The sequence below is a fragment of the Ips typographus genome, linkage group LG2 (genome assembly GCF_016097725.1).
Source record: "Ips typographus isolate SLU linkage group LG2, UJ_Ityp_2.0, whole genome shotgun sequence".
In the NCBI taxonomy this organism is placed as follows: Eukaryota; Metazoa; Arthropoda; class Insecta; order Coleoptera; family Curculionidae; genus Ips; species Ips typographus.
This window is the reverse complement of record NC_138423.1, coordinates 12821082-12848446: the sequence shown is the minus strand read 5'-3', so window position 1 is coordinate 12848446 and position 27365 is coordinate 12821082. Positions and strand designations below refer to the sequence as shown.

The following is a 27365-nucleotide window of genomic DNA, read 5'->3' as shown; positions in this document are numbered from 1 at the left end:
GGGTACCTACCTATTCATCATAGGTATATTTATGTTTATTTTAGTTTTATCAAGCAAATAACTATAGCAATTTGAAACGATGATTTACTCGACATGATTGTGCATCTAATTCCTGCGAAAATGTAATTTGATCACACTATTTAGGCAAAATAGACTTATTTTAAGCGATTACGCCGGGCACGAAAGTGTAGATATAGTCGGATTTTTACCTTTTGAGAATGACGTCATCTTTTTACATCTTTGTTTCTCGCATATCAAACATGTGAAATAAACAATTTTAACAAAAAAGGCACGTTATTAATTTTGTCATCCTGTCAAATTAAAAACGTTGACATTTACTGTCACTTTGATATAAACAAATATCAAAGGTATAAAAATGATGCGCTACAATGAGCAAGCCCAAATGCTAGTTCTAAATGTGCTGCTTTTTTTGGAGTACGAAAAGAAACAGTTTCCAGATGTCATCCCAATTGATCATCAGTCACTTCTGAACCCACTAATTTTTCAGAGCATTTGTAGGTTAAAACTTGTGACCTAATTCCAGACATGCCTGTTTTTTCACCTGCATGACGTCATTCTCAAAGGGTAAAAATTTGACTATATACGTGTCTTCCTGAAATTTAGGAGTTTTTAGAATATAGGAAAGAGCAATAGGAAAAGAAACCAAGGTTACGAAGGCGGACAGTAATCGATAACCAAATGAATAAGAAACACACAAGAGATCTAATAAAAGCAAAAGTTAAAAGAAAAGAAACCAAAAACAAATAGAAAATAGTGGCGACAGACAAAAAAGACGAAGAAAAATTTCTTGAACTAGCTGTAAGCTAGAATTTTGGGTTGCAATGCAATGATAAAAGAATGATACATTTTTAATTGAGTCGTAATAGAAAAAACACTGATTCGGAGAAGTCTTAACATACAGGAACCACAAAAATGATTAAAATGGTCAATTTTACTCAACTTCAAGAACGCTTGCATTAATTTTCTGCAGGATTTTCCAATTTTTAGAAGTAACCGATTATACAGGTTACCAAAGCTATTCGAAGGTTTAATGTTATCTCGCGGTTTTCCCTAATTTCACCGGCCTCATTTATCTGCACTTAACCGAGCCACAAAACGGTTTTCCGTAGACGGTTTTCTTGGGCCAATTAAATTGACGTTAATTTCATCCCCGATCTTTAGTGCGTGTCAACGGTTTGATGTCCCGTTTCGAATATTTCCACTTTGAAAGTCATATTACCCCATAAATTGCCGACAATTTCGCCGTTGCATAATAGGGAGGCGTGCGAGTGACGCCCCGATCGTTAAAGCCATTCGAATCGGTATATACTTGGGATCTGACGCCCGATTTTAGCGATTCGGTATACTAAAAGCGCGTTTTTTTTCCCATCGTTTTTCTTTTTGATGAGCTTTGATTGATTTTATTTTGTATTGTTACAGTTTCTAGTTTCAAAAATCAATAAAATAACACTTCTAGAACTCTAAAACTCTCTCCAAAAATAGTTTTGTAACGTTAGGCTGTGTACAAAAACACAATGGGTTTTTTTACCAATTCTGTCTAAAATGCTTACTTTATAATTACTGTGATAGGCAGACGCTTTGTATTCTGGATTTTTCAAAATTGCCTGTGCTGTTTAGGTATAATTTCAGGAAAACAGAATATGAAAAATCTACCGGGGACAGATTTGATTTATGAAATCATGTCATCTTTTCCAAAATTTGTCGCTAATAAAACCACTGAAATCTTTATTACTTCGTCCTGTTGTTTTTTTACGTCTACCGTTTCGACATATGCCCCAAATATAATGCGAGGTAATAGGGTGGAATGCCGTTTCCGAAACGCCATCAAAACATTTTAGTGGCAATTTCCTGACTTGAAATGAACATTCACGAGGCGTTTTCGAAGCCATGCGTCTTTCACAACATTTTCCGATCTATCTCCACCGTTCTAGGCAAGACATTTCTTGTGGAAGTGCTTGCTAGTAAATATATCTACTCACAATGCAAACAACAAAAAAGTTCGAATAATGCTTCAAAAGTGATGTCAGAAAATTGAAAATACATATTTTTAAAGCTGTAATTAAAAGTCTTGATTTCCAGTTTTTCCAACTCGTTAATGAATCTTGTTGGAATAATTGTATATTGTCATTGTTGAGGTTTTTATTATCACTAGTTCGTTTCAATGTTATGTTTTTGGAGTAGGTAGTTAGGGTTAGAGGTAGAACCTGTGGTTGATATGGTTAAATAATTTAATATTTGTGAGTTATATGTAATTAAACTAAATTAAATTTAAAAACCAGCAAAACGCACTTAAAAATGATTAAAAGCATTGTTCTTCGTGGCGGTTAGCAAAAAACCTTTGCAAAACCGCCTGGAAATTCAAGGAGACATTTTAAGAGTATCACTAACTTCTACCCACAAGTTAAGCATAACAAAGGCTGGAGAAACGACAACAAAACAGTATAGCGGCTCTAGCTCAATCAATATTAGGAAAAGTGAAAAACCACTCATTTCTCCAGTCCACTTCGTAAAGATGGAGCAACCAAAAAAAAAAATTCATACTGCAAATCTATGCGGAAAATTAAACAAAAGAAAGATGACGCAACGATGTAGTATTGAATGTAACGTTTAATTTTTTATTGGTCACATTCAAAACATTCATCTGTCAATTATATTATTACGTCAAACTATTATAGTTTAATTTTCCTTAAATGCCTTAGATACTAAACCAAATGAAGAGCTAGAGAAAAAATGTCCAAAATAGTGCTTTCCAACAAAAGATCAACTTGAATTATTGTAAAACCTTATTCTGGAAACTTCCCTTGTTAATTTGATAAGCAGCATAGCCTGCAAATTACCATTTTTGTTACTCAAATTCGACTTTTTCGACGTATTTCCGCAATTTTTTTGGGACTAAGCAACTGTAAAAAGTTTAAGATGTTCGTCTTAAACTGCCCTTTTGGCTCGGGCTAATCACAACACAATTGAATGGGTGGAAATGGGTGTTCAATAAACAAAAAGAAAAACAGTTAAATTTAAAACTGCCATTTTAAGCCATCAGTTGTGACTACACTTATCGTATTCTTAGTGGGTGTAAACCTAGTTCACTAGGTTCACTGCAAAAAGTCATTCTGAACATTTATGGTCTCTTGCACAGCTTTCGTAGCTCTAACAGTTTCCGAGATATTCGGCTTTTTTTTTGAAAATTACATCAATTTAGAAAATTCCGTATTCCCGTCATTTTTTGGGGTTTTTGCTACTGTAAAAATAAAAACTAACAATTTACTATTAAATTTGTGACCGCGTTTACCCGGTTCTAAGTTGGTGAAAACCTAGCCTACTGAGTGTAGAGAGTCATTCGGAACGTTTTTGGGCTCTTCCAAAATCTCCATAGCTCAAACAGTTTTCGAGATAAGCGACTTTTAAAAATTTTTGGTTTGAAAATTGTATCGAAATTGTTAAAATTCCGTATATCCACCAATTTTGGGATATCAGCGACCGAAAATGTTTGCCTTGAATTACTCTTTCGCCTCGTGCTAACAGAAACACGATTGAACATATACAAGGTGTTCAAAAAACAAAAAGAATTAGTTAAATTTGAAACTAACGCTTTGCCAGTTTTGACCTCTCGATTGACCTAGTTCTAAATGGGTGTGAATCTAGTCCAATGAGTGCAGGAAGTCATTAAGAGTATTTTTGATCGCACGCAAAATGTACGTATATCCAACCGTTTTCCAGATATTCTACTTTTTTTTGAAAAATACATCAAAATTTTTAAAATTCTTTATCGGCCCCATTTTTTTTGGATTTCAGTAACTTAAGAAAGCTAACTTTAGGAAATGTTTGTCTTGAACTGCTTTTTCACCTCGTGTTAACGGAAACACGAGTGAACACATACACGGTGTTCAAAAAATAAAAAGAATGAGTTAAATTTGAAGCTTACCCTTTGTCAGCTGTGACCGCGTTTACTTTGTCGTAAGTGGGTGTAAACCTAGGCCACTGAGTGCAGAAAGTCATTCTGAACATTTTTAATCTCTCTCGTATCTACGAAACCAGTTTTCAAATATTCAACTATTTTGAAAATCACATGAAAATGTTTAATCTTTTCTATCTCTATCAGCGACTGTAAAAAGCTCAAAATGTTGGTCTTGAACTACTCGTTTACCTCGTGCTAACCGCAATCCGATTCAGCATATACAGGGTGTCCAAAAAACAAAAGGAAAAACAGTTAAATTTGAAACTGACGCTCTGCTAGTTGTGACCGCCTTTTTTAAGTTTCTTATCTTCGCCATTTCTGGGTTTCAGCAATTGTAGAAAGCTCGAAATGTTCGTTTTGAACTGTTCTTTTTTCTTGTGCTAACCGTAACACCGTACATATACAAGGTATTCAAAAAACAAAAAAATGTTCAATTTAACACTAACGCTCTCTCAGTTGTGACCGCGTTTACTCTATACCTGGTCCACTGGGTGCAAAAATTCTTATGCAAAATTTACGTGACTTTAACCGTTTTCGAGGTATTCGACTTTTTGTATTATTTTTTTGCCAAAATGTCGTATCTTCACCATTTTCCGGGTTTCACTTACCGTAAAAAACTCAAAACTTTCGCCATAAACTGGCCTGGGGCCTGGTATTACATTATAAATACGTACTGGAAATGCTACTTGCTTTTAATAGAATAACAATTCCAACAACAATTTTTGGAGAAAAATGGACTTTTATTTTGCTTCGTTGGCTCTTCATAAAATGAAAAAAGTGTTAATTTCCTGCTCAGTTAGGATCTGCACTAACAAGATAATAGGATATTGCGAGATTCATGTTAATCTAGTCGAAACTGCGGCTTGGCAAGGGCTGAAATGAACATTTCTTACAACTGCGACGCCATTATTCCAACTATAAAGTTCCGCGATGGTAATTAATCCTGAAACGTTTACCATTGTAAAGGGGAATGATAAATACATCCTGTTGTACGACGTGATCTAGTTCCTGTCATAGACATGACGTTGCCATTGGTGCGACTCGTTTGATAAGAAGGTATATGGCCGTTATGTGTATGTGCTGAGAATTTCAAATCGTCGACATCAAGTGGGTATTGCTGCTCTAGTTTACGTCAATAAACGTTAAGCATTTCATGCTCGATCAAGATTTATTTAGCAAAATAAACTGTGTTAGGTTCAATATCCCCGACTCTAGGTAAGTTTACTAGACTGTCAGTTAAAGTTAAATATTTAAACAAACTTAATGAGAAGTAAACTACTAAGTTTGAACAATTTAACATTCATTTTAGTTGAAACAACCTCGTTAATTTCGAAAATTGCTTTTCAATTTACAGTACCTGCTAAAATTACTAATGTAAACTTTAGGACAGGAGAAAAAGAAAAAAAGAAGGACTGGAGCAAAATAGAAAATATTTCCTCCACATACTCAAAAAACTCACTGCATTATTTACGCCTTCATTAACTGTATAACTTCTTTCAGTGACAAGTCTGGTGCAAAATGTCACAGTTAATTTGAAATATAACGTATAATGCCCTTAAATACGTCAGTGCAAATCGGCCTTAATACCATTTGCAGTCAAGGACCTTCTCCGCTTCTAAATATTTCAGTGACTGACTGACACAAATACTTCAAATCGATCGAGATATCAAAAATTTATTTCAACCATTTGAAACTGCGTTTTGTGTTCTTGACATGCAACCACATTTTTACTAGTGTTTGCGTGTTTGATGCAATTGAACAGGGTCTGTTGCTTTAATAATTCGACTGTTTGGTGGTAACTTTTGAAATTATCGAAACTCGATCGAAAATCTGCTCGTCGATTAAATAAAGGGGGCAACCATTCTATCATGTAGACATGATTGATTACATTCACTAATATGTTACATCGAGCAATTTGTCAGTAAGCTCGTTTGTCACACGCCAAAAGTACGAAAGATGTATCTTTTGTCGGTTTTAATAATACCATGGGACTTCCTCGGTCATATGAAATAGGTCAAAGATATTGACACGTATGACGTTTATGTAAGTGATATATAATTCAGGTTACCTTTAGTGGATGGGGCTTTCATCTTGTCATTGAGTTATTTTTATTTCGTTATACACTCTTGCTAGTTACATCATGAAATTGATATTTGACTGGATCCAACTTCACCCCGGATAGAATGGGATTTTGAACAACGTCGCCTACAAAAGCAATTTTACCGTTCCATTAAGTTGCAAATTTTGATCGGTGCATATATTGAGTTTTTTTGTTATTTTTCAAACCAATTTGCTTCATGTAACTAGTTGGTTAGCTGGTTAAAATTGAGCCAAATTAGTTGAATTTGATTTTGAAACCTTATTTTTAAGAACGAAGGGAACCAAAGTTTACTATTATAGTCTAGATAATAGGGTTCTTGAACATTTTTTTTTTTTGCTTTAATCGGCACTATAGGGGTCAAATACAAAGCTTTAACATTCCCTTTTTTTTTAATTTCCGTTTAATGCCAATAATCGACATAAAACAATTATGCGTTTGAAACGCCCGCCGAATCGTGTGACGTAGATAACCCGTATGAGACAACGTTGCCAAAATTCAGTGCAGTACAATTTTGAGAATTCTGGACTTCGACTTTGACTTTGTACTAGTGATAGTATTATTCTCTATGCTCGGTGCTGAAGTGAAGTGGAGCTAGAGCAGATTGGCGTAATGGCGTATTCGTAATATTCGTATTGTCAATTTGTCCTTTATTGTCGTGTCTCTTAGTTGTTTGTTGTGTGTTTCCTCTGTGTTCCTTTTGAAATTGAGTTATTATACGGTTACTGTTAATTTTCCTGTTATTATCAAGTGACAATTATCGTATTATACCTTGTATCTAAACATGAATGGAGAATATAAGTGGTGTTTGATGTCGTCCTGCAGCAACACTTCCATCAAAACACCAACCAAAGAATTTTTTCAAATCCCTTCAAATAGAAGCACAAGATTGTTGTGGATAGCGGCAACTGGACGTGATTCGCAACAAATTGCCAGAAAGTCTTTATACATCTGTGAAGATCACTTTGACGTAAGTACATTTTAGGTAATATACTTAGTTTAATCCTTGGTTGAATCTAATTTAAACTGATACTATTAAAGGCCCCTACTCCTACCAGAAATTTTGTCGAAATATTTTTACTCTATGTTGTACTTTATTGTAGCTGCCAAACGATATGGAGAACTACATGGAGTGGAAAATGATGAAATGCAGAAAAAAAATGAAAAAAACTGCCATCCCGCGATGCAACCTTCCACAGAGTTTATCCATCTCCTCATGTGATGTTTTGGCTTCTAATTCAACGAGTAGTGCACTCACAAACACACAACAAGAGGAAGAAGTTCCAAGAAAAGTGGCTAAATTTCAAGAAGCAAGTGAAGTAGTTCCAGTAAGTTGTACTACTTTTCAAAGTACATCAGCTTGCTTAACTGTTTGTGATCAAAACACACCGCCACTTGCATCCCAGTCACAGACGGTTCATAAAAGTGAGCAAGTTTTATATAAACCTCACTATAAGAGCAAAGCTGTTCAAGTTGCACCACATTGTGTGAATAAGTTGAATTCACCTATAAAAATTTTGACAAGAGAACAAGCTACTTCTCCAATCAAACATTTAGAAGAGAAGCCAAATAAACGGAAAGTTAGTGGTAAACCTAGAAAATTGCACTTTTCCCCCAGTTTGTCACAGCCTTCATCAAGTACATCTTCACCTCCAAACATTTCCACATCGGAAGAAATTCCAACAAGTGAGAGTGACGCTTATTTGATAAGGGAAGAAAATATTTCCGAGTTGGCATTGCAATCAACTATGGTTAAAATAAATAGGCATCCCAAGATGTACTTAGGTATTTCAAAGGAGTTGATGTGGTTCATTGAGGAGGTCAAAAAACAAACTGCCTTAAAAGAAATAAATATACATATCACTTTGATGAAAATCAAAACCGGACGTACATTTATTCAACTTGCAGATGACTTTGGACTAAGTGAAAGTTCAGTAAGCAAGATATTCAAAGAAGGAGTAGTTTTGATGGGTCCCTTATTAAAAAAACTAATTGTATGGCCTTCTAGTGAGTCAATAAAAGCTCAACTTCCTCTACCATTTAGAGCGCGGTTTGGAAGTGTAGAGAGCATTATTGACTGCTTTGAAATAGAAATTCATAAACCTGTAGATCCTGTTAAACAAGCACTGACATGGTCAGAATATAAAAAGGCAAATACTTTAAAGTATTTGATTTCTTGTACGCCAGATGGAATAATAAACTTTATTTCAAAAGGATTTGGTGGCCGTACCACAGATCAATGTGTTTTAGAAAACAGTGGCTATTTAGAAGTTTTAAAACCTGGAGTAGTTGTGATGGCGGACCGGGGGTTTAAAAACATTGAGAAACTACTCCTTGAAAAAAATTGTACCTTAGTGCGTCCACCCAGTGTTTCCAGCGATGCTAAGCTGTCAAAGGAGGAAGTGATGGCCACAAAAAGAATTGCTAGCTTAAGAATACATATTGAACGTGTCATTCGCCGAGTGAGGGAGTTTAACTTTTTAAGGCCACATTCTTGTTTACATTCTAAGTTAATTCCCTTAACTGACCATGTTGTAAACATAGCTTGTGGATTAGTAAATTTACAAGATCCTTTAATAAAAGGATAATCATTAGTTTTGTTACACATTACTGTGATATTACCTAAATTTATATAAACATGTGTCTTGTTGTAGTGGATAGCACTGTGTCTTTTGTACACGTAATGTTATATTTGATAGATTATGTAGTTTTTATGCTAAATAAATATTATTAATTTTTTTCTTTTTCTAGTTATTCAAATAAAATAATTTAATTTTCAAAAATGATTTTTTTATTTGCAGCAAGGAAGTGGTTCTAATGTTTCCAGGTTAGCCAATTTACTACTACAATATAATTTTATTTTGTATTATTAAACTAACAACCCCAAACCCTTTAATAGCTTTAATAAAAAAGAAAACAAAATTAAGATCTCTACAAATGTATTTACAAAAATATCAGAAAGAGAAAAATCAGAAATACATACATACTCTAAAGTCAACAAAACTAACCAGCTAATGTTTTTTAAAACTACTAAGTAAAAAGGGAAATACATTCTCTTTCCAAAATGCTTCTGCTGCTTCTATTAAATTTTCAGTGAATTCTTGATCGTAGTCCACATACAACAAACTCACTTTTCCATTAGTTTCAAAAAATGGGTCTGCAACACAAAAGATACCCTTTTGTTTTCCAAAAAGGTGCATTTGCAACTGTATTTGTGCTTTACATTTATTCACAATTTCTCCATTCTTAATGTACAAACACACTGTTTTTTCTTTTGAAGGACACTTTATTTCCAACACATATTGTTCAGAGATTCCATCTGGTGATGCCCCTAGAAGTGGATGTCCTGGTGATATTAGCAAGCCTGTTGCTTTAAAGTTGATGTTTGTCAGTTTCTCAACTGTCTGCAAAACTTTCTTTTCCAATAGTTTTCCTCTTTTCATAGCATTGGTCTCTTTAATTTTAATTCCACCAGTTACAGATTCTATAAGTGAACCAGGGGCTGTTTTGCATTTCGCAAATTCATAGATTTTTGATGCAGTAACTCGAGCATATCTTAAGTCATGCCACAACTTTGAATCTGACTGCTCAGTTGTCATTATGCAGGCTTTTTGACATACATCAATTGACATTTGTGTACTTGCAAAGTTGCAAAATGCATCTGCATCATTATTACCACTTTTCTGTAAAAAAAGTACCACCAATTTATGGATACTAAGTTGCTTTTCAGTTGGTTCTTCTGAGTAGTGTTTGAGCAGCTGCATTTGAGATCCTGTTTCCTTAGCCTTCTGAATAACTGAAGACAAGAACTCATCAGGATTTGATTTTGGATTTACTTTTCCAGCTGAGGCACCAAAATCATCAAGTGTGATGAATTTAATGCTTGATCCAACAGAGGCCAATGTTGATTTTTTCCAGTAACATTTTACTTCTGTTGGTGATGGTTCTTCACTTCGTCTGTGCAGCCACATTAGGAAAGCAATCATATGTTTACAGCCTCCTAATAAACAAAATTAAATTATAAATAAATACTTGATAAAACATTAAGTAAAAATACCGGAAGATGCAGCACAGTCATGACAATCACAGCTAATAACTTTTTCTGCATGCTCATCCAGAGTGATGGTTTGACTGTAAGATTTCCCTCTTACTTTGTGCTCTGGACATATTTTTCCTTTGACTGTACATATGTTAGCTTCCCGCTTTATTTGCACATACCCTATCGCAGAATCACCATAATTTTGCCTCCCAGCACTAAAACCAATATTGTTATTATTATGTTATTTTACAAAGTGCACCTTTCTACACATAACTGAATTATTTATTTTATTGTATTATTACCTTTCAGCTTTAACCCCACGAATTTCAGCACAGTGAAAAACATCACTTTCTGCAAAAAAATTAGCCACCATAACAGCATCCACTGTAGGTAGATTCCGTGAATCGGCTTTCACAAACCCTAACTCGGTCATGTTTAAAAAAAAATTAAAACAGTTGAACTCAACAGCACTAAACTCTTTCAAATTCAAAACAAAACCAAATTACCAAACACGAGACACAAACCGCAAAACGGCAAGGGCATGTCAAATGTCAGTACTCATTACTGTCAAAAAAATAGTATAATTTTATGTTGCAACGTTGTCGGATTGTCTTCTAATTCTTAATAATTTGTGTTTTTCATAGAATTGTAATATTTACGAGTTTTTCAATTTATGGTAAATAGTTTTATTTCTCTTTTGTACTAAAGGAAAAGACGTAGTTTTATAACTGACATCTCAGATATAAAAACCTCATAATATACCCACCCACACATACTTGTTTGAGTTTCTGTTAACTGCATTTTCTAATAAATATGGCAACATAGCTCAAACCTGAAATTATTTTGAAATTGTACTAACTGTATGCGGTGTGAATAGGCAACGTTTTACGGGTCTGTTACGTCAGGCCCATCATAATTGATTTTGCGCGGGAATAAAGTATGAAAATTTGTAGGATTTTCATTTCGAGATATCTTCACTATAACATAAAAAAGAAAATTAATATTTTGGGGTGGGGTTATTTTAATGACGTACTACTCCCTAAAATACAAAATGTCTATAAATATTTTCTGTGCAAGAACCCTATTGATGCAATGCTGACAAAATAGAAAGAACTACACATTAAATTCTTCATGTATTTCATTATTTCTATTCTAAGGGAAAACATCTGGCAAGATTGAAGAATTTTACATAAAAAATATTGGATTTTCGTCTTGATCTGAAAATTGCATTTCAAACTTATACCTCACATAGCAACTGCCTTTTGTAATTCAAATAACTTGTATTTATTTGTAAAATAATAACCAAAACAAATGAGTATAAATATAACCTCAAAAACAATAATTTGCCCCAATTATTATGGACTTTGTCCATGTCATCAGCATTTTCACACATTTCAACGTGAAAGGCATACAGTGTTGTGAGTTCTACCATAAAAAGAATTATTGCTTGGTTTTTAACCATATGGAAGAGCCTCAACTACTGCGGACATGACTGAAATAGTGCACAGTTGTTTGATTACAGTAAGAAGACAAAACAAAAATAATACAACATTGACCCAGCTGGCAATATTGCGATGAAGGTTTGTCATCCTATAACCCAACTATTTTGGGTTTTTTTGATTAGGTACGTGATTGTTTATTTATTATTTTACGTTAATAGATTCAAATAAAAACCGACAAGTTGTTACAAATACGGCAACAAAATGTTATAATTTTTTTTCGATTCTCAGCTGTTTGGATGATATTTTCTACTAGTCCGGACCATTGGAGATTGAATCTCTCTTATTTCACGCAACCCGTTATACATCAATTTCATGGCAAGAATCTCACTCCCAACTAAGTATACTTATTATTGTATTTTTCGATCCACTATTTAGTTCTAATTATTTTTTCTATACCTAATCCAATGGTCCTAAATTAATTTCGTATTTTTTTTTTCTTCAAGCCGCTCCAATAAAATTTACTACGCCACTGGGTTTAGTAGAACATGTACATTTTGTAGGTAGTTTAAGGGGATGTTCTATGATAGTTTTGAGTATATAAGAACAACATATTGTTTTACTATAAGGTTTGTCAAAATTAGTAACTTTTCATTCAACACAAAAATGATTCTTCTGACTTCCTGTGTTTTGTCAACTATTTTAAAAGACAATTAAAATTTCTTGCAAATGATATTTAAATTGTATGGTTTCGTAAAGTAAAATAATTTTCTGTAGAGAGTCAGGTGATACTGTGATTTTTACATTCAATAGCTGAACAATGTTAAACGTATTAAAGTTCTTACATTTTGGAGTTTTAATAGTGATGAATTTAATTGATGATTTACGTTAATAATAACATTTGGCCATGTTAGGTCAACATAACAATAAGATAATATTACAGAAACTTTTGTTTCTTAGCTTTTATTTATAAAACTTTACTATATTTAGGTTAGATAAACACATCATTTGCAAGCAATTTTAATTTGTCTTATTATACAGGGTGATTCCAAAGTTGGTGCTTTCCTTTCACCTGCGAATAGGGCTTCAAAAAATAAGTTTTTTTTTCCTTTGACGCTTTTTCGAAATATGAACAATAACGAAGATACAGGGTGTCAAAGTTTTACTGAAAAAATATAAATTTAATGATTTTGGCCAAACCACTTGAAGTAATTAAACAAAATTTTGTAGGTGTCAGTAGCTACGTGGAAAGCAAATTTTCCAAGAAACAAAAATTTTCTTGCGTTTACCAGTGGCGCGCGTATCATTTTTTTAAAAAAATTTCAAAAAAAAATTATACCTTACTGGTTTTTTTTTCAACATAAAATTTATTATTGAATTCTTTGTTCAATTCTAAAAATAAAACCCCTTTTATTATTTTTTGCTTCGACGCACCGCTTTCGAGTAAAAAAATAAAAACCATCTTAATGCGTGTCTAAAATTAAATACTGTCTTAATTTAAAATGTCAAATTATTAAAACTTAGTTCAAAGGCGGCTGAAATATTTTGTTTATGTTTATGTCTGTTGATAAAGAATAACCACCAATAAGCCAATAAAATGTAGTTAGTTAAAATTAAATTTAAGTTATTTTTTATTTTGTTTTTTTTTAGTAAAATTTTGACACCCTGTATCTTCGTTATTGTTCATATTTCGAAAAAGGGTCAAAGAAAAAAAAAGCGTATTTTTTGAAGCCCTATTCGTAGGTGAAAGGAAAGCACCAACTTTGGAATCACCCTGTATAATATTTGCTAATAACCAAGTGACCAAGTGTTTCCATTGGAAAAAATTACCTCCTTATTAATTAATAACTCGAAAATCATCAGAATTAGATATATGAAAAAATTATATGTATAAAAATAATTATAATTGTAATAAAAACTTTTTGGTATAAGCGATAACGTGTCCCATCTGCAAAAATACGTATTTCAGTTTGGTATTGAAAGTCATAATTTAAGTAATCAAATCCACGATCTTCAACCACCCTGTATATCTATGTTAGTTTACAATAGTAAAATCAAATCAAAAAGTGTTCCTTAAGACCTTCTTAAAACACTCTGTATTTGTTTAATATTGTAAATTTATAATCTTGATTTGTGCAACAATATAGAATTGTTTTAATCTTTATTCCTTACGTTCTCTCATATCGTTTTTTTTTTAAAACTTGGGACACTGTGTAAGTAGGTAAAAGCCAAAAATATTGGCTAGACTATTAATTTATGGATAGACAAAGAAGCTTTGCAAATTATAGAGTAAGACTTCCTTAAATATCAAAAGTGACATATGCAGCTTTCTTCGTTCTATATTGTCATCATTAAATGGTTTATATTTTTTATTATCAGAATTTAAATAATTACAATTTGTTAGTTATCCTGCCTTCTATTTAAATTAAAGCTTAGTCTGTTTTGGTGCATGATCTCAAGTTGAATGTCTTTATAACATGCACTTAAAGCAAACAGTAGAACACTTTCTGAAGAGGACAATTAGGCACTTGGACAACCTATCATCAACAGCTGATTTGGACAGACGTACATTTTTGTTAGGGCAAAGAATCCATTCTACTCCATACAAATGAGGCCTTCTTAGAGATTTATTTATAATAAATTTAAAGTTTTTGAAATTTAAAAGAAGAATATGCCCGGTTTTTGGTGTGTGATTAAGTGTGGAAGTAGAGGGAACAGGGACAATGTAGGGTTTTTCCGGATGCCACGTGTATTAACCCCAAAACACAAAAAGCATCTTATTGAACTATCAATTTTGATGAAAATTTGCTGGATTGATGCTAAAGTTCGTATTATTCAGTTCAAATGAATCTAGTTTCTCTATGTACCTAACGGTTACATTCGGATGTTTATTCTCTCGTTTAGTAAAATATATACCTAAATCACGTTTAACTGCTTTAAAAAGCTCAAAATTACAAGAAGACTGCAAATAAAATTTTAAAGCTCATAAGACATCATCCTGAATTTTACGGTGTTTGCCCTAACTAAATTTTTTGACGTAAGTCAGCTGTATTGCTGGAGTGCCTAATAAACACAAATGTAGATTGCTTCTAACATTTACTTTTGGTGGTTAGGAATAAAAGCGCTTTTTTATTTTCTTCAAATACTTTTTATAGGTATTTGCAACTAAATAATATGCTCACATACTTCAATGTAACCCTCTGAGCCCTTTTTAAGGCAATGGAAATGGTAGTTACTTTTAGCACTTTCTTCCTTCAGATCAGAAGAAGAATCTCATGAAGACCAGTCCAGGTTCTCAATTATAACCCTATCTGACTTTTCTTTAACAATGTCTTGTCATCAATGGACTGTAAATCAGTAAGCAGCTTTTTGAAAACCCTGTTTTTCTTCTTGCTTTCTGAGTCAAACTAACTAACCTAATTTAACGATTTCTTTGCTTTACGCTCCATCCTGAACGAAACGGATTACAAATATTTTTTTTCGTGATTACCTTCACACAAACCAGCAACGGAATGATAATTTCCCATTCCTTAAACTCATCTTTTTTTCTGACGGCAACATTGTATCATGTAAATTGGGTAGAGCTAAAAATGTGCTCGTTGACTTAAATTAATAGCGCATTTCGAGCGGGCCTATAAAACATTACCAGGTTGATACGATCGGCATTCCAAGTATTGAAATAAATACCAATTTACGTACGGGTTGGTAAACGTTCCGTTACTTCGGTCTATATCGATCTTTGTGCACTTTATGCACCGGACACCGCCCATCGAGCCATGTTTGTCGTAAATTACAACTATGGTTCAGCCAATGTAGTATTTCCTTCGTCGATACAGAGAAGAGCACTCAAAGCGGGAATTTCGGCTTGATGTTGATGTTTTATTGATAAATTTTAGTACACGAAATTTGTAAATGGATTAAAGTATGATTACGTAATGGACGCTGAAATATTCCAAACTTTCCACTTTTAACGTTTAAAATGAAAACTTCCACTCAGTTTATAATTTGGGAATTAATGTAATTACTTCCTCAATTTGGCAGAAGGAATGACAACTACTCTTGCGGTATTCAGACTGGAAAGTTAATTTCACATTCCTCTGCACTATATCCTAAGGGCAAGGAGATAAAATTTTCCAGTGGACGAATTTTTCATGCTGTAAAAATACTTAATCCTAGGCGCCTTTCTAATAACAAAAATAGCTAAAAACCTGTAAAAATTACGATGTTTAAATTAAGCCGGCTAACTTTTTCTTTGAAGTAATTATCTGAAATTCTTCAGTTAATTAGCCTGAAAAATATGAAGGTCGGTTTTATTCCGAAAACTTGAGGATCTTAAAAAAACTAATTAAAAACTTGTTTTTCAAAGTAAAATTCAAAATAAAGCATACCGGAATTACAAAGCTGCTAAAAAGTTCCAAATAACTTTCTTTGAGCTCGATCGACTTGGATGGTTTTTAATCCTTTGCCATACTTTCCAAGTATTTGACCTTTGTAAACTCAGTTTAGGTTAAAATTAGCAATTTTAAAATTCCATGTAAATATCATATCAAATTCTGCACAGCAATATTTCATTATTTTGCATGATTTTGTGTTGAAAACCCAAACTTCCAGTTGACACGCTAGCTTAATGGTAATACCCTAGAAAATTACTGCTATACACCAAACCATTTTTGTTTTCTCATATACACTCACACACGAAAATTGCGCTTCTATTCTCTTTTTCTAAAAAAAAAACTTGATATTCCCCAAATAAGACGTCAGGACTGGAAAGACAAAAAGCTTTAACGCTAGTCTGATGTAGAGAAGATTGGAGAAAATTTAATTTCGTTCTAGGGTTACGTTCATAGGTTGGATGACAAGGAAACCATTTAAACGTTATCGACTGCTGGTATCTTCGTTCTGAACCGTCACGAGTTAATTTTGTTGAAGTAATTGGACTGTTTGAAATTGAGACAAAAAATTGATCGCTTTCAAAAGTTAGGAAAGTCCTTAATGGTTGTTATGGTATATTAAGACAAATATGTCCAGTGACTTGTTTAGCTGTTGTAATGTTTAATTATAGCATTTGAATCTCAGATTTTGCATTAATTTTAGTATTTTTATAATTTTAGAAAAGTTCATGAATTCGAGACGACGTTATATCTTCTGCTTGTTAATTTCGTTTGGGTAAAAAGGCAATCATGGCACATTAATATTATCCTTCAGAGGCAAAAATAAATATTTCAAGATTTATTTTTTTGAATTGCCAGAGACTTATCTAATCTAGGGACTAATCTATTTTGGAAATGTCAGACGTTTCTACAAATATTCTAAATGTTTAAAGATTTATCTTTAAATTGCTGTTTGCGATTTTGAAAGTATGTACCAGAGGCCAATAATTTTATTAATTAATATTAATAAGCATTGAGAGAAAATGCTTTCGTAAAAAAAGTAGAGGTATTTCCTAAACTGATCTATAAAATACTCTTCATAAAGTGCAGAGAATTTTCTAAACATTTAACGCTTTTATTTACTATAACAATTGAAAACTTTCAGCAAAATAAAATTAGTGGTTTTCGAGATATTTGCAATATTCCAGACTTTTTGGACACCCTGTATTTTAATTCTCCAAATATTGCTTTGACTCAATTATTATTACCCGCTATGTGCGTGGTTTATATTTGTAGATTTTCTGATATTTAAGGGTGGCAAACATTTAAAATATCTTTTTCATTCTGTCTTTTTCTGTTTTTATTTAGAAAGACTATAGTTTCCAGAGTAATATAAAACAAAAACATTGTTAATTTAGCTTCAAGTCATGATTAACATTTTTTTCTTTTGGAATTACCTCAATCAAGGTACGTAATTGTTTAGTACATTTTCCCTTGACGCTCCCTTTCTTCAATTAATGCAAAACGACTCACTCCCGACATAAAATTGAGTCCCGAAAGGTGAATAAAAACCAAAACAAAACCGCAAAGGCCAACCATTTTCGCCCTTTCCACCGACCAACTGTTTAATTACGAGTTTGAAAAGGTCGCAGAAGCTTTACTTTATCATCCAAAGACATTAAAATCCGCCCTAAATCCGTCTTTATTGTTCTTTCATTACGGTTCTATTATGTTCCCGAACGGCGCCTCTTTCCCGTTCAAACAGCGGTCTCTTGTCATTTCTTTCGGGTTTTTCCCTTCACCTTCTGGACTTTTATTTAAAAAATAACTGCGAATGTTTGTTAGCTACAAAACAATTGTATAATGTAAAATCTCTGTTCGCTGTTCATTGTTGGTCTCCTGTTACCTCCCTTAAAACATTGGTAATTATCCGGACTGTAAGTGTCTTTTTTCCCCTGCGTTTTAATGGGATAACTAACGCATGAGTTATACGTATGTACAATTTAAAAAGTACTTTATTTAGGTAAAACAAGGAAAGGAAATTATGAAGAGAAACATATAAAGAATGTGACAAACTTGGCATTGTCAACTACTTCTGTCACATTCTATCAACACTTGACAGAATTGAGGTCCAAGAATATGTGATAAAGTTTTGTTTAGTCGTATCATTTTTGATATATTGATTTCAAATAACAGGTTAATGTATTTCCTCACCTACTAAAACCGGCTAACAATGATTTGTTTCTAATTTTCTTTTCTCTTGTTTTAGGTAAGCATCGAATCGAGCCCAGGAGACCAATTTTCCGTAAGTAAAATATAATGCCCCTATTATTCGGCGGATCGTAAATAACCAAAAAAAAAAGCGAGAAATACAGCCCCAGTGCACGGCGTACTCCCTTGAAAGGAAAGTTTTAGTTAAAAAGAAAATTAGTTTTCGCCTGTACCCGTTTTCGCCTTCTTGTTTTCCTCTGGTTAAACATCTATGATGAGATGCGGGTGTTCGTTTGAAATATGGATTCACTGGGTGCGTTTTATGGGGTAGATGCGACCGAACTGAAGTGGAGAAGTACTGAGCATTAAATACGGAAAGTCAGCTTTGTAAAGTAACAATTTGTTCACGTTAAAGTTCCTGTAAATTGTTGTAAATAGTACAAAGCGTTCGCTATTCTTCGGACACCCTTGAGACTGAAACGACAAACTTTGTCACTAGAGTTTGGTGTGAATTATTCTTACAAAACAAAAGCATGAAAAGTTAGGATAAATCGGTTAAATCAGAGTGAACTGAAAAATTTTTAGAATAGTACCTTTATTAAACAACAGACAAGGGGATAAACTTGAACAAACCTATTGCAATAGTATTGCACTAAGTGAGAGTATCATATGTATTAAATAAAAACGTATTGTAGCCCTAATTGAACTACAATCCGTTATCCCAATCAATCAATCCAATTTTAATTCATACACCCGTTACAATAGTGATAAATAACCTAATTAGGTAAATCCATCAAATCAACAACCCCTGATGATTTATTATTACATTTACCTGTGTTCACTGCTTTTGACACTAATATGCTTTTCTGCATATTCTGTTACCTTTAATAAACCATGATGTAATAACAAGTTACATATCGTTCATAAAAACACAAATCATAACCAATGAGACTCAACTACATAGCTCAAATAAGATTCTCTGACCCTCTCCAAAGTATTTCATCCCTTAAATACCTATACGACAAAATTCTTATGATCTTCCGCAGTCTGCCATAATAAATCTCCGGCCTTTCTAGCTGAGATAACGTTCTGGTAAAGTATTTATTACTGTAAGAACAAGAAAAATGGGTTTGCCGGATTGCGTATAACTCCTTTTTGTCGCGGTCTGCAACTGACCTGCATATTTGTTTTGCTCTAATAAGCAGGAACTGTTTCACAACGAAATTTATTTTTATCCACCCCATGGAAATAAAACTTAACAACCCTTTGAGGGGGTCCAAATTTCGTTTACGCAATAATAAACAATATATTTTCGGGCAAAATCACACCAAAAGAACCATACAACGAACGCCTTTACTTCCTGTTAACGATTTATTAAAATAGGAAGTAGGATATAAAACGTTTATTAGCTACCGAGATTTGGAAATTATGACGGGCAATTAAATGTTGCAAATTAAATATTAGAGTTTGGTGGTGAATTAATATTGTGTTATATAACTAATAATTGTAGTTTTATTTGTTATTGAATCTAGTAGTTATTTGGGTTCTACCAGAATATAAATTACTACGTTTGCCTACGATGTTGCATGATTGCGAAATTGAAACAGACTATTTGCACTTCAGTGTTATTTTTTGTACCTCTATAACAGAAAAACCTTTAATTATAAACCTATCTTAACCTACTAAAATAGGTATGTCTTAGTAATAGAATTAATTGACAGTAATTGTCAATCAAATCTCTCGAGAAACATCAATTTCAACATTGAATTTAAATCTACAGTCTGATTCTCGAAAGTTGACCATCACGTGGCAAAGACAAGTCCGATAAACTAAGACCTATACGTATTTCTGAGATTGATCGATAGTACTAATGCAGTACTAATAATATTTGACGACATGACAACTGATATTTGACATGAGTTATGAAAAAGGAATTCCTGATCTCACCCATTTCATGGTCAACTTTCAAGAATCAGACAGTATAATTGTTATGTGCGTAACTCATTTTCTCAATATTGGTCCAAAATAAGATCATTGATATTTGATCACGTGATTTTCGTATTCCTTAACTGACTATACCTAGTCATTCATTGTCTAACTCTTATAACTGATCTCCTTTTACTAAATTTGAAACTGGTGTTAATTTTGCAAGTAATTTACGACGAATTTCGAGAGACGTTTGACCACTTCGCAGCAAAATTTTCGCCTACTTGTACTTTTTTAGGTTTTCTCCCTTTGTGATAATATGTAAGGATGTTTTTCAGAGAACATACCTTTTTATAAAACATTCAAAAATTAGATACCTACAGGGTGGTTAAAGTATGAAAAAATTGCGCAATCTAGAGTTTAATAGGTATGCCCTTAAAAAGCTCCTACTTCCGGAGATATCTGAAGAAACTTAAATCTTAGAAATTAGTTTTTTTATTTTATGGGATAACTAAAATACATGATACTTTGCCACTTATCCTTCTCTATACCGGGTGTAACATTTAACTTGAGACATCTCAATATCTCTAAAAATAAGCACTTTTCGAAAAAATGTTTGGTATCAAAGTTGTATTATTCCGCGGGGGAAATACATTGATGACAAAATTTTAATTCCTCTGCCCCTCCATGTGGGGGGGAAGGGGGGTAACTTTCATTTTTTAAATGGCACCCCCAATTTTTTATTGCAGATTCAGATTCTGCGGCTAAAAACACGTGGAATTTGTTTAAAACATTTTTTCCAAAAAAAAAACTTTTTTATTTATTTATTTTTTCATTTTTTTTTCTTTTTTTTTTCTTTTTTTTTTTGTTATTTATTACACCTATGTATCCCTAGCAACAACGGTTTTTTAAGCAGATTTTACCAAACATTCCGGTAAGCCATGAGCGAAAAAAAACAAATTTAATTTAAAAATGTAAATTAAATTTTGTCGTTTATAGCGCCATCTATCGTTAATACAAAAAAATGTTTTAAACAAATTTCACGTGTTTTTAGCCACAGAATCTGAATCTGCAATAAAAAATTGGGGGTGCCATTTAAAAAATCAAAGTTACCCCCCTTCCCCCCCACATGGAGGGGCAGAGGAACACAAATTTTGTCATCAATGTATTTCCCCCGCGGAATAATACAACTTTGATACTAAACATTTTTTCGAAAAGTGCTTATTTTTCGAGATATTGAGATGTCTCAAGTTAAATGTTACACCCGGTATACAACGTGGCAATAGCATATTTGATATCCAACGTTTTGGTTTTTGGTTTCCATCATCAACTTTCATTTTTTTAATGGGCGCTATACGTGACCTAAAATATCCAAAATTTTAAGTCAAATTTTGGAAAACTATCGAATGACCTTAAAAACTTTAGAATGGTAGTTGGATGTTTGAAAATGTTGTCACGTAACCTAAAATATCCAAAATGGTAGTTAAAATTTTGAAAAATTACCATGTGACATAAAAAAATCAAATAACAGATTGATATTTAAAAATTTGGTTACGTGACCTAAAAAATCCGAAATGGTAGTTCAAATTTTGAAAAACTGTCGTGTAACCTTAAAAAAGTTAGAATGGCAGTTAGGAATATGTAAAATTAAGTGAAACGTGTGAAAAATTGTCATGTGACCTAAAAAAAATTTCAATGACAGATGTATATTTGAAAATTTGATCACGAGATCGAAAAAGTCCGAAATGGCAGTGAAACGTTTGAAAAATTATCATGTGACCTAAAATAAATCAAATGACAGTTTTATGTATGAAAATTTTGTCACGTGACCTAAAAAAATCAAAAAAAGTACTTGAAAAACTGTTGAACTAAAAAAATTTCAAATGACAGATGGAAATTTGAAAGTTTGATGGTGACGTAACCTAAAAAACTCAAAAATGAGAGTAAAAATTTTGAAAAACTGTCTAGTGACCTTAAATATTTTTAAATGGTAGTTGGAAGTTTGAAAATTTGGTAATTGGAACTGAAAAAATCCAAAATAGCAGTAAAAATTTAAAAAAACTGTCATGTGACCTAAAAAAATTTCGAATGACAGATAAATATTAAAAAATTTGGTCATCAAACACATCATCTAAAAAATCCAAAATGGTAATTGAAATTTTTAAAAACCGTCATGTGACCTTAAAAAGTTTAAATAAAAGTTGGATATTTGAAAATTTAGTACGTGACCTAAAAAATCCAAAATTACTGTTAAAATTTTAAAAAAATGTCATGATTGTGTCCTGAAAAAATTAAAAATGGAAGTAGACGTTTGAAAATTTCGTCACGTGACCGAAAAAATTCGAAATGTGTATTAGATTTTTACATTATCGAATATAGCTTTTTTTATTATATTTATGATGTATCATATGATACATCAGCAAAAATTGTAAAAAGTCACTTATACAGCTTAATCCTCTTACTTGAACTGTTAAATTGGTACTTTTTGCCATAACTTGGTAACAGCTGACAGTTTGACCGTGAAAAAATTACAGGGGGCAGTTTGATAAGTGTGAAAACTTTCCCCCTCGTGACTTTTTCCTCTCAGACTCACAGTTTCAGAACAAAAAATTATAAAAAGTCACTTACACAGCTTAACGCCCATTTGGTTGGACCTGTAAAGATGACGCAGTTAAAACGATTTTTTATCAGTAAATTGGTCACTTTTTTTGGGTTTTTGTCGAATTCTAATATGAAATTTAAACACATAAACAAGTGTTAATTCATTAAAGACAAATAGTACTTTCTAATATACCACCATAGTCGAAAACGTAAAAATTTAATTTGGCCCCAAGAAGCAAAATGAATGTTGATGGTAATGGTGAACCAAAACGTCGGATATTAAATATGATATTGCAAGGTAAAGTCCCATTTATTTTAAGATCATCAGAAAAATAAAATATAACCTCTAAAATTTTGGATATTTTGGATTTTCTAAAGTAATAGAAATTATTCAACAGATGCATAAAAAACAACGTAATACCAGACACTTGGAAAACGGGAATAATAATTCCCATTCCAAAAACGGGACTAAACAACACACAAGTACAAAACTTTAGACCCATTACACTACTTCCTGTACTGAGCAAGATGTTTGAAAATATTATAAAGAATAGACTACAACACTTAATTGGACAACACATACCGCCATACCAATTTGGTTTTAAACCTAAGCACTCAACTGTTCACCCCTTATTTATACTAACTAACAACATTCAAACTACGCATCTTGAAAACAAGAAATCAGCATGTCTCTTTATGGACATCAACAAAGCATTTGACAGCGTATGGCACAAAGGACTACTATACAAACTACACAAACTGAAAACTCCAAAATACCTAATCCACATTATTAGAAACTTACTGGAAAACAGACAATTAGAAATACGTATAGACAACACCCTTTCCTTTCCTTTTATTCCTGAACAAGGACTACCACAAGGATCGCCTTTATCACCCTTCCTCTACAATATCTACTGTCATGACATATACAACCACAATCTACTTGACAAAAACTACATAAGCAAACATGACTACATTCTACAATATGCTGACGATACAGCACTCATAGTTCATGCCAAAACTACGGCAAAAGCTGTAGAGGAGCTTCAGACATTAACAAACCACACGACGGAATGGTTCTACAAATGGAGATTAACGCCAAACCCCACGAAAAACCAACTACTCTTACCAAATCACAAAATAAAAGACAACTCTCCTACAATAACAACAGACGGTAATGTAACTACACCAAGCCCAGAAATAAAATACTTAGGGATAACACTTGACCAAAAACTCAAATTTACCAAACATGCACAAAATGTGAGAACTGAAATTATTAAACGAACTAAACATTTCAGAGCCCTGACGTACAAGAACAGAGGTATAAGCACAAAAACTGCAACTAAAATATACAAATCTATTTGCAGACCTCTACTCGACTACGGACACATACTAAGAGTTAATGCGACCAGCAAAACAAAAAAACACATACAAACTACAGAACAAATTGCACTTAGACTAGTAACCAAGATTAGACATCCTCAAAACCCGCTACATAACCCAACCAACGAATTACTCTACGAACGGACACAAATGACAAAAATAACAGAACGATTAACGAAACTAGAGGCAAAATGGAAGGGCAACCCCCACAACTGGACAATTATAAACCCCATCTCCCTCACAAGACCAAATAGACAATCTCGCTACGCCTTTCCTCAATATACTCTGTTGGAACACTTTACCTAAAAAAACGAACTATTAATTTTAACCTTTTCTTTGTAAAACATTATATATATATTTTTTTTTTTTTTTTAACAAATATTTAGTACATAAGTTTTGTTTCTGTAACATTGGCAGAAAGACCGGTAGGTCGATAGCCTTTTTCCTCGGAAATAAAGATGGTTTATATATATAGAAATTATTCAAGTTTAAAAGACGGCATAATACTAAACTCCTCCACTCTGTATCTGTTACCGTTTGCAGTTTATGGAGAATGTTGCTAGCATTTAAACTGTAAGCATTTGCCACCGCATTTATAAAAAATAGGTTATATAAACTATGAAAAGGCCTACTTAAAGTGAGCGAAAATATTTACTTTAGTAAGTTGATATAATTTAATATTTTTTGTACTTACGTTGTGTCAGTTAATATTCACATCAAATTCAGCATCTATTTATCGATAAATGGTTTTGGCTTGTCAAATTAAAGTAAAAACTAAATGTTTGCATATAATTATCGTGCAAACGTGTTCTTTCAATCCGAGTCTTAATTTGAGCTTATCTCGAGCAATTAATAATACAAACAGATAAAGAGGGACCCTAATTTGAGCTAATTTCCCTAAAGTGGAAGATACGAGCTGAATTAAAACGGGTTAATACTATTACGAACCGGTTGCGAATAGGGAGAATCTTTTGTCGCTATACAGAAAAATACGAAATGGAGTTTTTGCTTGGCAAAATATAAAATTACAAAACCACCAGAGAGTTCGAATCTCCAGAGATAATGCTTATGCTCTACCGCAAGTCGAGAAGTTGGATAAGATGCACATAAAAGGATTTATTTTTGAAAGCTTTCTCTACTTTTACATTTTGTATTCAATCAACGTACTTGAAGGAATATATTTGGGAATCTGGAAGGTTGATTCTCACATAAATTTCAATAAAAGTCCAGGTAATTAAAGAGACCCATTCGCAAAATAGAAACGATTCTAGTTTTAGTTACGACTGGCTAAAATAATGGGGAAAGTTTAATTGTTGAAAATAATAAACTTTTGCCGGTGTGAGTGAATGTAATTTCCTAAAATGTCATTGTTAAGACCGCAAAGCCCGATTTATGTCGGTCGGAAAACTTTGAAACTTTCCTTCTTTGTTAATCTTGTTAATTTTGGAGCCTGAAACAAAGCACGATTGCCTGATTTCAATACTTAACGCCATTTCCTGCTGAATTTGACAAAATGTTTGGAAGTTTTAAAACTAACTATTCCATGATTTTATGTGTAAGTTGTTAAAAAAATGTTAGACGTTTACAACAAAATAACCACCGATATGATTGTGTTTCTCTATTATTATGCAAACTCATGCATGTGAAAAGCCGAGAAAATAAAAGGAAACGCTAGAATTTTCCCGTTTTATAGGTTGCTTTAACTTTAGCAAAATGGTGCTTTTCGTGTTGCATGCTTTTCAGTGCTTTACCGATTTAATGTTTCATCAAAAAACTATTAGCAACATTTAGCTGTATCAGGAATTCGTTTTCTAAATTTTCCAAATATTTTAAAAAGCTATTAAACCAGTTCGGTTACCGACGAAACCGTACAGTTATTTAAAGTATCGCGTTACACTCTGACGGTTCGGAAAGTTGTTCGATATTAAACAGGGAAACTTTTATAATGCGATTAAATAAAAGTCTGGCAGTTTCATTGTTGAAATCGGCTACGGTTACGGCACTCTTGTCGAAAGTTCTTTTGTGATATATTGCTATTTTCTATAAAACAGAAATTTCAGTTAGATATTTGATTTGGCAACAATAGATAATCTTGATTGCTTATGGAATATTTTGCATTTGATTTTTTCGAGATATCAGAAGATAAAATTGCAATTTTTGTAAAAACTCCCTCTATCGAAATAACCGAAAACTAAATGGAACATTGTTTTGGGGCACTCTACAGGACAGAAAATGCTCTTTAAAATGCCGCAAAAACAAAGTCTCTCCGATTAGCCGTTTTCGAGATATTTCATTTCTTTCAAAGCAAACTTTAGACTACTCCCACCACTTTATTTGAAAAGCTAGAAAAAAAAAGTTAAATAGGAAAATTCTTCGTAGAGAAACTTTTACTATACCTTTCCGTTTAAATTTTCAGAGTTTTTGGACATTTTTCATTTTAGTGGTATCGAAACGCCCACTAGCGGTGGATTTAGAAAACTGAAACTTATTTTCAGTATTTTCTCTTGGCCACATTTACTAATAAAACAAATTTCTTGTAGCTATATATACCCTGTACCGGGTGACCCAATAAGACGGTTCGTCGTATGATTTTGGGGTAACAATTTTTTTAGGTATGAAGGACTGCTGGAAAATATTTTCAAGTTCTAAAAATGACCACCAGAGGCCGTAACTGCCATCTTACATTTTTAAATTGCATTTTCTATAAATTTTGCACAATAAACTAGGGTTTTTTTCCTCATTTTTAAAGCGAACCAATTTATCTATCATTTTCGTAAAAAACGTAAAAAAAAATCTGTTATTTCAAAAACAAAGATGGCGTGAGGTGTTCACTTGTTTTTGCAATAACCTGCTTTAACTTCTTAACAGTTTGACCAATTTTAACCAATTCGGTATTGTTGAAAAGAGCATTTCTTGGGCAATAAGAATCAACCAAAATATAGTTAATTTAGTTGAATCTTTCTGCGCCAGGGGGCTACTTTTGACACCATGACTCAAATTCCAAAAAAAAATTAAAAAAACAAGTGGAATGATATGACTTTTTCTTTATGAAAAAGTAGCCAAATAACATCCAAATAGGCCAGTGAAAACCGTTTTTCAAATTCTCGTTCCTAACCTGAAATATTGAGAAAATGAGATTATAGAGTCTTATTGGGTCACCCGGTACATACCATATTTTGCAAATAATAACCCACAGGGTGATTATTTAAATTAGCAAAGTTGCAGTAAGTATATTTTCTGAATTGCCAAAATATGATGTCAGGATTGTCAAATGTCAATCACTTATCAAATTATTAACAAATGTGGAAAACTGACAGTGAAA

At 32.8% G+C, this 27365-nt stretch overlaps 3 protein-coding genes and 1 long non-coding RNA gene across 10 annotated transcripts in view; 2 read left to right on the top strand and 2 right to left on the bottom strand.

The window, feature by feature from the left end:
• kug (FAT atypical cadherin kugelei) overlaps positions 1–27365 on the top strand; it is a 349347-nt gene that overhangs the window by 170697 nt on the left and 151285 nt on the right. The window lies entirely within an intron of this gene.
• On the top strand, positions 6392–8813 carry LOC145724818 (uncharacterized). The gene is made up of 2 exons (XM_081973262.1): positions 6392–7044; positions 7178–8813. The coding sequence occupies exons 1-2, from the start codon at positions 6859–6861 to the stop codon at positions 8660–8662; spliced, it is 1671 nt and encodes a 556-aa protein (XP_081829388.1). The 5' UTR covers positions 6392–6858; the 3' UTR covers positions 8663–8813.
• Positions 8875–11057, bottom strand: LOC145724820 (uncharacterized). Its single transcript, XM_081973264.1, has 3 exons — positions 10416–11057; positions 10132–10328; positions 8875–10074 (listed from the first exon to the last, which is right to left on the bottom strand). The coding sequence occupies exons 1-3, from the start codon at positions 10544–10546 to the stop codon at positions 9086–9088; spliced, it is 1317 nt and encodes a 438-aa protein (XP_081829390.1). The 5' UTR covers positions 10547–11057; the 3' UTR covers positions 8875–9085.
• Positions 17521–18004, bottom strand: LOC145724827 (uncharacterized). Its single transcript, XR_014177097.1, has 2 exons — positions 17829–18004; positions 17521–17767 (listed from the first exon to the last, which is right to left on the bottom strand). It is a non-coding gene; the product is annotated as an uncharacterized LOC145724827 (long non-coding RNA).